Source organism: Barbus barbus (genome assembly GCF_936440315.1).
Source record: "Barbus barbus genome assembly, chromosome: 25".
NCBI lineage: Eukaryota > Metazoa > Chordata > Actinopteri > Cypriniformes > Cyprinidae > Barbus > Barbus barbus.
This window is the reverse complement of record NC_136753.1, coordinates 26082844-26096302: the sequence shown is the minus strand read 5'-3', so window position 1 is coordinate 26096302 and position 13459 is coordinate 26082844. Positions and strand designations below refer to the sequence as shown.

The 13459-nt window shown below is 38.3% G+C and overlaps 1 protein-coding gene across 2 annotated transcripts in view; it reads left to right on the top strand.

Annotated features, from left to right (window-relative positions):
- The window catches only part of LOC306845418 (guanine nucleotide-binding protein G(s) subunit alpha), a 43830-nt gene that overhangs the window by 21439 nt on the left and 8932 nt on the right, over window positions 1-13459 (top strand). For both annotated transcript variants that reach the window (XM_079378199.1, XM_079378198.1), the window contains exons 6-11: window positions 10953-11007; window positions 11172-11245; window positions 11442-11500; window positions 11728-11848; window positions 11962-12092; window positions 12228-12295. In XM_079378199.1, the coding sequence (XP_079234325.1) occupies window positions 10953-11007; window positions 11172-11245; window positions 11442-11500; window positions 11728-11848; window positions 11962-12092; window positions 12228-12295 (508 nt within the window). The remainder of the gene's footprint in view (window positions 1-10952; window positions 11008-11171; window positions 11246-11441; window positions 11501-11727; window positions 11849-11961; window positions 12093-12227; window positions 12296-13459) is intronic.

Here is a 13459-nt window from a genome sequence, read left to right as displayed (position 1 = left end):
CTCGCTGGTTCACTCACTTGCAGTAGAAGGAGACTGTTTGAGAGGCAATCCGCAAGTATCGCGAATAATGCATCTCCTCTTTTGAAGGAGAGAAATGAGCTTGAAGTGATAATGGTGGCTACTTGCGACTGTTTGGAGAGCAACTCCCAACCTCCCAGACTGCAAAGAGGGACAGAGGAGAATGACAGTGCTGTTTCGAGTGCGCTCACGCACGTACACGCGTTCAGCAAGAAACCAGCGTCGTCAAGCGCTCGTCCTGTTATGAGCTCATTTTTCTGTCTGAGTGTTTTCAAGGCTCTTCCTGTCACATGGCCAGGTGTCCATATTGAACGTGTGCGTGCGTGTATGCGTTTGTGTTTTCATTCACCTCCGTGTCTTTGTACGGTCGAGGCAGAGCAGTATCGTGGGCTCAATAATGTTATCATTGAGACAAACACAAGAATGGCTACACAAAGCGTGAAAAGAATAGTGACGTATCGCAGTTTGTTTTTGTTCATCCCGCAACTGTTTTTTTTTTTTTTTTTTTTTTTTTTCCCTCCCCTCTCCTGACTAGTTCTTCCTGCATCTGCTAGTAGCGTCACTGCAGTGACAGAAAATGGCTGAGATAGAAAAAACCCCCAATGAGAATAGTTTCATTAGGGTTATGCTGTTTTCAGAGGAAGCATCTGTGTGTATTACTGAAGTCAGTTAACTATGTTTGTACACGTTTTCTTTATTTTCGTAAGCTAGAGAATAAGACATTTTCACATGGGGTTAAAGTATTTTCAGGGCAAACGTGCGTGAAAAGCAATATTTTCTGTTATGGTGTTCTCATATACTAAAGAAATGTTGTGTTACTCCTTTTTTGCATTTTGTATGCATAAATTCAGTGTGTATTTAGAAAAGAAGAAATGTTTCTTTAATGGTACATGTTTTCTATATTTCCATAAACCTTCCAATTCCATATATATCCATGAAATCGAAAAATGTGCAATTCCTTTCTGTTAACATTTTGTAAATGCAAATCAAGTACATGATTTTTTTTTTTTAATTCCTGACAAAGGTCTCATGAGTGAAATGTTTGTATTCCTCCTCTTTTGCATTTCGTTTGCGTAAATTCAGTGTTTTTACATGCCTCCTATATTTCCATAACCTTTCCAATTCCATATATTTCCATAAAACAGATAAATGTTTCTTTTGTAGATGCAAATCATTTTTTTTTTTAAATTCATGACAAAGGTCTCATGACAGAAATGTTGCCACCTCAGGAAATATTGGATTTCTTTCAGGCTACAGCAGTATGAAGGATTTTTTTCTTCTGCGTTATTTCCTGTATCCAGTGCACCTGCCTACAACCATTCAGGTGTGAATAGAATCAGAATCAGAATGAGCTTTATTGGCCAAGTATGTTTACACATAAAAGGAATTTGTTTTAGTGACAAAAGCTCTACAGTGCAACAGAAAGACAGCAACAGGACAGGACACAGATAATAAAAGAATATACAAATATCCAAATAGGCAATGTACAAAGCAGCAAAAACACAATATATAATAGACAACTATGTATGTACAGGTCAAGTATGTGCAAATCAGAAATGAGAAAATAAAAATTTCAGGGGTTTCTCCTGAAGTCCACAATCATCTCCACAGTTTTGAGTGTGTTAAGCTCCAGGTTGTTAAGACTGCACCAGACAGCCAGCTCCTTAACCTCCTGTCTGTAAGCAGACTCGTCACCGTCCTGGATGAGGACGATCAGTGTGGTGTCGTCTGCAAACTTCAGGAGCTTGACAGAGGGGTCTTTAGAAGTGCAGTCATTGGTGTAGAGGGAGAAGAGCAGTGGGGAGAGTACGCAGAGGAGCTCCAGTGCTGATGGTACGAGTGCTGGATGTGAATTTGCCAAGCTTTACTAACTGCTGTCTGTCTGTCAGGAAGCTGTTGACCCACTGACAGACGGAGGTGGGGACGGAGAGCTGGGTTAGTTTATTCTGAAGGGTTTCCGTGGTGATGGTGTTAAAAGCGGAGCTGAAGTCCACAAACAGGATCCTCACATAAGTCCCTGGTCTGTCCCATGTTGACTGCATCATCCACAGACCTGTTTGCTCTGTAGGCAAACTGCAGGGGGTCCAGTAAGGGACCAGTGATGTCCTTCAGATAAGCCAAAACCAGTCTTCCAAAACCAATGATTTCATGGCTACAGACGTTAGGGCCACAGGTCTGTAGTTATTAAGTCCAGTAATTTTGGGTTTCTTTGGGACGGGGATGATGGTGGAGCGTTTGAAGCATGAGGGGACTTCACACAGCTCCAGTGATCTGTTGAAGATCTGTGTGAAGATGGGGGGCCAGCTGGTCAGCACAGATTTTCAGACAGGCTGGTGACACACCGTCTGGACCTGGTGCTTTCCTCCTTTTGTTCTTCCTGAAGACCTGGCACACATCTTCTTCGCTGATTTGAATTGTAGGTGTGGGGGAGAGGAGGGTTGCTGGAGGTGTTAATGGTTGTATGGAGAGGTGTTCAGGGCGGGTGTGGGGTGATTTTTCAAAATGACAATAAAACTCGTTCAAGTCGTCTGCCAGGTGTTGATTCTCCAGAGTGCTGGGGGATGGTGACTTGTAACTGGTGATATCCTTCATTCCTTTCCACACTGAAGCAGATCACTGGAAGAGAATTTGTTCCTTAGCTTGTCAGAATAATTCCTCTTTGCCACTCTGATCTCATTTTCCGGTGTGTATTTGGCCTGTTTGTACAAGACTTTATCCCCCTTTCTATAAGCATCTTCTTTGGCCTGACTGAGCTGTCTGAGTTTTGCAGTGAACCATGGTTTGTCATTGTTGTAGATTAGATGAGTCCTGTTAGGAATGCACATATCCTCACAGAAACTGATATATGATGTTACAGTCTCTGTGAGCTCATCCAGATCGATGGCAGCGGCTTCAAAAACAGACCAGTCAGTGAGAGAGAAACAGGCTTGTAAATCCCGCTCTGTTTCATTAGTCCATCTTTTAACAGATCTTAATACAGGTTTTGCAGACTTAAGTTTCTGCCTGTAGGTCGGAATAAGATGAACCAAACATTGATCAGAGAGTCCTAAAGCTGCTCGTGGAACCGAGTGATATGCGTCCTTTGTTGTGTAACAGTGATCCAATATATTACTGTCTCTGGTGGGACATGTGATGTGCTGTCTGTATTTTGGCAGTACACAGGACAGATTTGCAAAACATCCGAAAAATCAAGATCCGGTAAAAGATTTTGTGGCGTGTTCTGCCAAATGTTCAGCAGGTCATCCCTGGTAAAACTGATCTTATTTGAAAGACAAAACACTTATAAAGAAAGAATGAAACCTATAAAGAAATGTTTCTTTATGTCTGTTTTCAGAAGGGCTTTTCACACTTCAAATAGTTAACCCTGGGTCATTCGAAACCCCAGGTAAAAGGAGTCCTGGGTTATCTTGCATCACGTTTCACACTGCTTATGCTTTACCCAGGGTTAAAAGTTAATACCGGAGTGTTCATAAGCTGCCGTTTCACACTGCGCATTCCTAAACTTATAAGTTTCAGCAATTATTATATGAAAATTTGATAGTCACATGCCAAATATATATAGTCTAAAGTAGGACTACAAATAATTACATAATTATAAACCGTTTCTTCTGTAACTTGTGTATTCTCCTTATAATATCTCCTATTTTATATTTTTAATAGGAGTGCATTAAAAAACTTTAGGGGCACAAAATGGGATACCTCAGTTCAAGCAGCACATGAACCGATCGTCTTTTCATATTTACTTAAAGTGCCAAATAAACATGAAAGAACATCAGAAGGTATTATATTTCAACCACGGAAAGATGTCAGTACACACAATTTTTCAAGTTTAAGTCCACCGATTCAGTGTTGTGATTGGTCAGGTTGCTTGTCAATCAAGCTCTCTGCAAAGGGTCAATTCTTATTTTTCCCTCAAACGCTGTACTGTTTACACAACTCGCAGTTCCTCTTACTGACATGATATGAGCCACGCTGTTTAATTTCTGATAGGTTGTCTGTTGCTAAGCATCCACCAGTAGCATGGCTAACACTGCTCCGTTTCACACTGTACAAGGTTGACACTGCAATGCGGGGGTTATCACTGCAAAAGAGGTGCTAACCCAGAGGAAAAGGCAGCACTAACTCTGATTCTAAATTACCTGTGTGAAAGAAACGTTCTTTTACCCAGGCTTGAAAGTGATGTTTAGAACAAAAATAACCCAGGGTTAAGTGCAGTGTGAAAAACCCTGTGGAGAGCAAAAGATTTACCACTTTCTAAGATTTCTCTGCCTTTTAAGTAGGGAAATTATAAATATTGCAATCTAGTAAGAAACAATATTTTATGTACAGTATTAATTGAAATTAAGCAGTTAATATCCAACCATACTCCTTGCTGCAATATTTATTGATACCATCCTAAATCATTTCAATGTTTTTACTATAAAGTAGTAGGTTTTGATATTTTTATTATCCACTTACTATTTTGCTTTGGGTGGTGTTTAGGAAGGTGCAGTATTGGTAACAAAGCAATTAGATCCATCCAAAATCTTCAAGATATTGTGCTTTTTATACTAATTCTTAATGGGCCACATTTCAGGGCTATAGTTAGTTGATGGGACAGATGATTTAATTAAAACGTTCTCATGTTTAATTACTTGCTTTACTTGCATGTCAATTTTTCCAAAACCAAAGAAATGTTGCATTCCTCCTTGCGTGCGTTTCAAAGGGGAAATTGTTTCATTAATGCTGTCTGTTTGAAAGAAACATTATTTTCTACAAACGTTCTGTTTTTTGTAAAGCAGAAAAACGTAGCATTCTTGCATGTCCCGCAGTTCCTAAACATAAGGCCAGCGCATGGAGAGAGAAAATTACTAAACCATCCGCCATGTTTCTTTCTGTCTCTCTGATCGTCTCTCTTTCTCTCTCTCTTCTTCCCCCATCCCTCTTTTGCAAAACCAGACCTGTTTTTTCTCTCGTTCTTTCTTTTTGCTTTCCCCTCTCTTTTTCTGACTGGCCCTTCTCCACCTTTCCCTCCCTCCCTCTCTCTCTTTCTCCCTCCCTCGCTCTCTCGCTCCCTCCCTACCTCTCTCGCTCCACTCCCTCTGTCTTTCTTTTTCTCTTCACTCTTTCTCTTTCTGTCTGTCTCTCCCTCTCTCTGGCCTCTCTCCAGTCACACAAGATTTGGAGCTGATAGTCTATTTATAGTGCCTGTGGTTCTGTCGCTATGACAACCGAGCTGGAGGCCAGGGCGCCAGGGAGCTATTTTTGGAGCGCCGCTGTAATGTCAGACACAGCCTTCTCTCTTTTCTTTCTCTTCCACCGCTCCCTCTCTCCCGGTTTCTGCTTCTTCCTTACTTTAGCGTTGCAAACTTACAGAAGTGTGTGTGCGTTCGCATCTAAGAGAAGGAAAATGCGGTGGAGGCTATCGATTAATTAACAATTTAACATATTTGGAGAGATAAATATAGCTATTTTTTTGTAAGTTGTATTTCATAAAATGCTGAACTTCAAATCTGACTGATTCTTTGGAATGTCACATTTTCAGTTTTTTTTTTTTTTTTTAACGGGCAGAACCAATGCAACTACTTTTTTTTTTTTTTTAACAAGAAACATTTGTTGTTGAATACCACTTGATTCTGAAAGGCTTGCCGTTAGATATCCTCTGTACCGTATCGTGCCACGCACACACACACACGGTTCACTAAGAGCCTAAACACTGTTTGCCGTACTGGCCCCGGAAGTTGCCTAATCCACACTCTTAATACTCTACTGTTAACTAGATGAGCTGTAATATTAACTAGATTAGTAAGCGATGAGGATATTATCAGCTTTTCCATGCTAATACACCATCGGCACAACAGCTCACTCTTCTTCTGTGAATGGTTTATTCTCTTTGCATGTTTTTCTTTTTTCTTAAAGAGAAATTGCTTTATTTTTTGATTTTGTTTTTAAAAAAAAAACTTAAATCTAAGCTTTTTTTTTGTTTGTTTCTACACGGTTTTAAATGTTCCATGCTGTGGTCTGCTGTGAATGTAAATATTTTTAATTATTACTAATATTTAATTGTTCAGTTGCAGAAACATTTGAATGATTTTCTTCTTTGGACAGTCAATTGCGTATTTATCATTTATTTGCTTTATATATAAAACACTATAAATACATTTGTTTAAATTGCATTTGTTGACTTGCAAATCACTGCAACCTAATATGTACTTGCTAAAAAGATTAATCAATATTTCATAATTAAGTCTAATAATTACTTACTAATTATCAGTAAAGCTTTTGTTTGTTTGAGATACTAATTTCCATCTTCAACTATAAACATTTGTTTGTGCAGGTCTGGATAATTTTTAGCATTGTGACTGCTTAACACAGCAACACACCAAAAATATCATATTTTGGCCCTTACCTCTGGATAAATGACTAGATGGTGCCATCGTCATCTCCCCCCGGACAGCTGTTTGGCTCAAACTCTCAGACTTCTGTTCAGTCAAGAGCGCATTTAAACTGAAAAGGTGCTGAGGATCAAATTAATATCTCCACAGTCATAGGCAGTTACTTTTTGTACTTTTTGTTTTTATAACTTTTTTGTTTTTTTTTAGAGGGCAACAGAGACGATATGAATTTGTTTTGGCGAGTTTGGAATGTTTAAAAAGAATGAATTTCTTGATTTTGACGAACAACATCAGTGGATATGTAATTCAGAAACTGCATTTCCAGAGAACTGTTCCTTTTATGTAAAGAAAGTATAAATACTGCAGTTTAGCAAGAAGCAATATTTTATGTACTGATCGTAATTAAGCAGTTACATCCAACCATACTTTTTGCTGCTATATTTATTCATCTTAATCATTTCAGTATGTTTACGATAAAGTAGTAATTGGTTTTGATTTAGGATTAAGTTTTGGTTATTCTAGTTTTTACTATCCACTTACTATATTGTTATTAGTAGTCAAAGTATGAATACAGTTGCTTTGGGTGGTGTTTAGGAAGATGCAATATTGTAGGTAATGATAAAGCAATTAGATCCATCCAAAACCTTAAATATTTGGGCAACATTTCAGGGCTATACTTTGAGGGCAAAGTTAGTTGATGGGACAGATGATATATAAAAAATAGTAATTATCCTTTTTGAACAATGTTTCTGCGCTTTTACTTGCTTTACTTGCATTTTTACTGCAGTGATTTGCTTTAAGTGCGAGTGAGCTTCATACTTTTTTTTTCATATAATAACAAATAAAGGGAGCTGAACAGAAATTCTGTGAGCCAAGTCATATGACTCATGTGATGCGTTGTGTGTGTGTGTGTGGCCAGACCATCCATTTACTGCTTAAGTGTTTTTACATTTTTAAATTTTTATTGAAGTTGCTGCCTAATCATATTTGCACTGCATGCTTAAAACAACTCAAAATAAAATGCATATACATTAGGGGTGGGAGGAAAAAAAAAATCGATCCATCGATGCATCGCGATTCTCCAGCGATTCTGAGCTTAGTTTTTAACCAGATGTGCGATGACGCTGAATTTGCTTTAGAAACACCCGTATTCTGCTTGCTTCCAATTCCTCACACACTTCATTGCACAGGATGTGCTGTGAGAGATGCACACTTTGTTTGTTACATTTGAAGTGTGTGGTCTCGCCCGTCTGTATTTTCCTTACAAATGCTCTACAAAGTCATCATTTATGTGGTTTGGAATGCAGTGGACTTGTATATTTAAAATATGAACCTCACTAACAGAACTTTCAATTTCAAATGCTGACGCGCGCTTTGTTTGTGTGGACTACTCGTGCATCCGGCTGTGCGCGACTCCGTGGTTTAATGTATTTGCGTCTCAAAATGGTTTTATGACGCAAAATGAATGTAAACACAGCCAGTTATGTTTTAAGGGATTAAACGGACAGGACAAACCACATTACTTATATTTCAAAAGAGATCCGTGCGTGAATGCAGGTTAATAGATCTCCCGCTGTCTATGATGTCATAGTAAAAAACAATAGAACCCTGCCCAAAACACAATAGAAAATGTAAAGGTTATGATGGGAATTGTATTGGTTTTAATGGAAGCTATAATGGTGTCTACTAGTATGTGATGGATTCTATTGGTGGGATGTTAAATCCTATTGGAAAAATGCATTTTGTAATGGTTTTACTGGAAAAAGCTAATGGTTTATAATGGTATTTTAATGGAAACCATTAGAATTTCTGTGATTGTTTCTATTGGGCTTCCGTTTTTTTTTTTTTTTTTTAGCAGGGAAAGATGAAGAAAAATGACTCCCAGTTCTTGAATGGAAAACGTTCAGATAATCTTAAATACTGAAAGCACTCTTTGTTTGTTTTTTGTTATATGTTTCTATGCTCTTCTTTATTATTTGCTACTTGCTAGTATGTTTTGAAGTTATAGGCTATTAGTTTAAAATTCTTAACATACAACTAATTTAATTTTTTATTTGTATTTTTAAAAAAGTACTTAATTACTTATGTAAGGATATGTAAATGTAAGGATTTTAAAATTCTCAAGTCGGTAAACTAATTAATAAGGGGGGGAAAAAAGTAGATCAAGAATCGTTCTGGAATCGGCTCGTGACTCCCAGAATTGGAATCGGATCGAATCGTGAGGCGACTAAAGATTCCCACCCCTAATATACATGCGTGCTAATATCCATCTTGTGTGTTTTTAAGACTTCTGACATCCATCACACATACTTTAAAGTGCATTTTCAAAGTCTGCTACACACTATTTCAAACTAGAAGCTCTGCAACTGTTGGCAGACGTCGACATGCAACTAGAATTTCATGAACTTCCTGCCGTGCGGCCGTTTGATTTCTAGAATTCCACTTGAGTTGAGGCTGGATTTGGAATGCAGGCCTAAATATACTCGGTCGCAACTATAGCTGTCTCTTCTGCTTGGCATTACGACAGTGGAGGCTGTATGCGTTCTCAACTATTGTACCCAGAGGGGCATGAGTTGTATTATGTCTGACCAGCGGGTTGGGCTATTGTTGGAATCGTTCTATTAATAGGAAAAAAGGCAATAATTGAGATATGGTGTTAGACAACGGCTGCGGTCACAACACAACTGTCTGTGCGAGCTTCCCCCATCTGCTTGTCTGTCTTGCTTTGTTTGCTTCGTTTTATTTCTGTTTATGCCCCCTCTTCCATGTGATGTGCCACACTTTCATTTGTGCGGCCTGCTGTGCGTGATGCATGCATGCACATACACACACTTGTGCAGTACATGCCGCTGTGTGTGGGACCTACAGCCTTGCTGTCAGATTTCAACCCTCTGTGTCACATTCCTGTTGCACTTGGACAGGGGGAATGTACATGCGTGTCCGGCCTGCAGATTTCTCTCGCTTTCTCTCTGATTCCCTCATGCTTTGATTTAGGCGTTACTTTGCTGGCATTTGTGAGGAATTTTAATGATTCCAATTATAATTCCTTAATGATTCATTTAGTACATTTGAAAATTCATTGGTCTTTCTAAATAAAGTTCAAAAGTAATTTGTTCTGAATAACATTTAATTAAACAAAATTAATTGTACTCATTTTTAATCATATTGTAATGCTTAATATTAATGCGTTTTAGCAGTTGTGTATGTGTGTTAGAAAGATAAAATCATACAATTAATATTGTTAAAATGTTATTCAGAACAAATGATGTTTATGAACAAGAACTAAAATATTAATACAATTCATATGTGAAAATTATAAATAAAACTTAACTTTTTTTTTTTTTAAGTTGAGGATCAACTAGTTGAAGATATTGTATTATGGTGTCAGCTCTAAATGAGAAGCGTTTCAATGTATGTTAAATATTAATATTTATTGTATTTGTGTGTGTATAATATATACACACACAAATGTATAATTTTTTTTTTTTTAAAGCTAAAACTATAAAAATAAAAACTGGGCCAACTAGTTGAGAGTATTGTATGAATATTAGTGTATTATATGGTCTTCTGATTTATGTCAGCGTTGACATTATTCTAAATCATATGCTAATAATATATATAAACATGGAGCCAATTCTGAATGAGAAGAATTTTGATGTCTTCAGATTATAAATATTAATTAAAAATGACTAAATAATTATTAAAAATATAAAAAATGGAGCCAGTTCTGAATGAAAAACATTTAGTTGATTGTTATCAGCCACTCTTTCTGTATATGTTTGATTCTGATGAGCGTCTTTAAGATCCCAGCTGCATGCACGAAGGACCAGGAGGTAAGTTCGAGCCGTCCCACCATCTTGCAGCCGTTTTTCGCCAGATAGCAGCTTGACTAAGACGGCGTTTCTTGATCGCCCTCCCTCTGTTTTGCCCTCTCTTCCCCTCTCTGTTTCCTCCCACTAGAGCCGATCCATTGACTAGAGCAGCGTCTGACTGAGTGCTCTCTGATCACTATGACTCAGAACCCTGCCTGCTTTGATCTCCAGCACAAACACACGCCACCTGCTGGCTGATTCTGCAGCTGCAGATTGTGTCAGCTGCCTTTTTTTTTCCCCTCCATGGCTAACTTGTCATGCGGTGATTTGAAAAAAATGTGCGTGTGAAAGTTTTGAGGATGCTCACTGGGGCTGTGTAAATGCAGGAATATTTTATTTGAATCAACTTGAATTTTTCAGGTGATTATTAGGGATTGACAATATGACATCTCACAGTACAAATAATTTAGATCATGGTACAGCACAATACAGTTTATAATTAAAGTAGTCATGTGGGAATGCCTTTTTAGGGATGCTTTCCAGTTGTAAGGTGATTGCTCGGCAATGACTAAACTTTGGGTTGTGCATAACATTCTTTAATTCCTTGTCTTGACTTGTTTGGAATAAATCCAGCTGTCTGTCATCGCATTACTCAGTGTTTATTTGCAGTCTTGCCCTATTAATTAAAAGTAAGTGTTGAGACATACCGGACAGTTGTTAATGTTATTTTTCTTTCTTTTATTTTTAGTTTCCTGGACAGGATTGACACTGTGAAACAGAGCGACTATACTCCCACTGATCAGGTGTGTAAATATCCACATGATGGGATTCAGGCATTAATATTGTAGTGTATATCTTCGGCTTATGTCCTCTTTCTTAAGAGGCATCATTCTCTTGTTGTGTCTGATGTCTTTTATTGTAAATGTAACTTAGAATGTAACTCTTCCCTTTGTCGCCCGTCTCTCAGGACTTGCTCAGATGCAGAGTTCTGACTTCCGGGATCTTTGAGACAAGATTCCAAGTGGATAAAGTTAATTTTCAGTGAGTTTGACTAGGAGGCCTTCATGAAACTTTTTCACAGATTCACAGTGCTACAAAAGATGTTTGCATGTATTTTCATAACCACATCTTAATCATTTTTACAAATTAATAGTAGTAATAAGTGCTTGATGTGAACAGGTCCATGCCAAACTGTCTGTAGCTGCCTAACTGATGTTTCCTTTTTTTTTTCCTGCAGTATGTTTGATGTTGGCGGACAGCGAGACGAACGCAGGAAATGGATCCAGTGTTTTAATGGTAAAAATGCTATGCTTTTATTACTTAAATTAACAATATTATTAATAATAATGAAAGGTCTGTCATTTTGGTCATTATTTTATCTATTCACTGACTCAAACGTTATTAGTCTGGCCAATATATTGGTTTATTAATTAGTATTTATTTTTTTGTAGAATAGTTTTATGATGGATTGTTTACATTGCTTGTTCAAAATGTACGCTAAAACATTTTCTCTCTTGTTACAGATGTGACAGCCATCATTTTCGTGGTAGCCAGCAGCAGTTATAATATGGTGCTCAGAGAGGACAATCAGACCAACAGACTCCAGGAGGCACTTAACCTGTTCAAGAACATCTGGAATAACAGGTACCCTTGAGACACTGAAAACATGCTTACACGTGTAAAAAGAGGGTTTAATGAAGCTCACGTTTTCTTCAGAAAATCTAAAAAAAAATTCTTTTTTGTTCCTTGCTTTCCAGGTGGCTTCGAACTATTTCTGTCATTCTGTTCCTAAACAAGCAGGACTTGCTGGCTGAGAAGGTGTTGGCGGGAAAATCAAAAATTGAGGATTACTTCCCTGAGTTTGCACGCTACACTACACCAGATGATGGTCAGTGAAATAGAATAATGATTTTTAGACCGTATAGTTGAATAGAATGCAAATTCATGTATTAATCTAAAGCACAGTTGTAACTTTGGATATCACTCCATCAGTGTTATTAACAAGATATTTTCTTTCTATCAGCAACACCAGAGCAAGGGGAAGATCCACGAGTTACGAGAGCAAAATATTTCATCCGAGATGAGTTCTTGGTGAGTCTGGTTCTTCTATGGCACCAAAATCATCACAGCAACCCATCACCCTGTGTCTATGGCTTTTTTAGGGCCCAAGCCAGTAAGGCGCAGGGCCCTATTGTTCTTCTAAGGATTATTAGGGCCCAAGCCAGTAAGGCGCAGGGCCCTATTGTTCTTCTAAGGATTATTATTTTTTTTTTTTTTTTTTTTTTTTTTTTTTTTTTATTTCAATCATCCGGGCACTTTTGGGGGCCTTAACGTGCCCGAAAACTCTCGAAAATTGGCACGCACTTTGGAACCTGCGGCCATTAGGACGCCGCTGAGGCTGGGACCCGGGCGTGGCACAGGGGCTCTACGGCGCCCCCTGGAAAATTGTCAGAAAGCTTGATGTATAGCTCACACATACTTGCACGTATTCATATGAAACTCGGTACACATATAGAACTCATTGAGCCGAACAACTTCCGCGCAGCATGTCATAGGCTCCGCCCAACAGGAAGTCGGCTATTCAGGGCTGTTTAAAAAGCGCATGCTCTGGAATTTGATATACTCCTCTGAGGATTTCCATACGATTGCCACCAAACTCGGTGAACATGATCTCAGGACATTGGGGACGCTAAATTGCGAAGATATTTTTGATATGTCGAACGGTTTGCCCGTGGCGAGGCGATGAAGTTATGGCGAAAAATGAGACCCAGGAAATGCCTAATAACGTCCACATACATTGTATGATGTAGATCAAACTTCAGTGATTTGTTCTTTGTATGATGCCGATCGGATAGATGTGACTATTATGACTGAAAGTTATAGCGCCACCAACTGGCTGCAGGAAGTGTGTCGTTTTCAAAATGCTTTGAATTCAGCATCTTATTTTTACTCGATTTGCTTCAAACTTCACCAGAATAATGTCAAAACACGGCCGATGTAAAACTGTGAAGGGAAGATTGATATCTAAAATTATGTTGCCATGGCAACGTGTCAAAGTTGAAAATTCGTTTCTGGTGATTTTGAGGCAGATAACATGTTTAGAATGTCATGAAACTCAACACACATATGAGTATTAATGATAGTTAGACACTGGAAAAAGCTCATATACGGGCGTGGAAGAGGCACTCTATAGCGCCACCTTTTGTCAAAAATGAGGGGGTTAGTTTTAGCTACAGACCCCAAACTCGGTACATA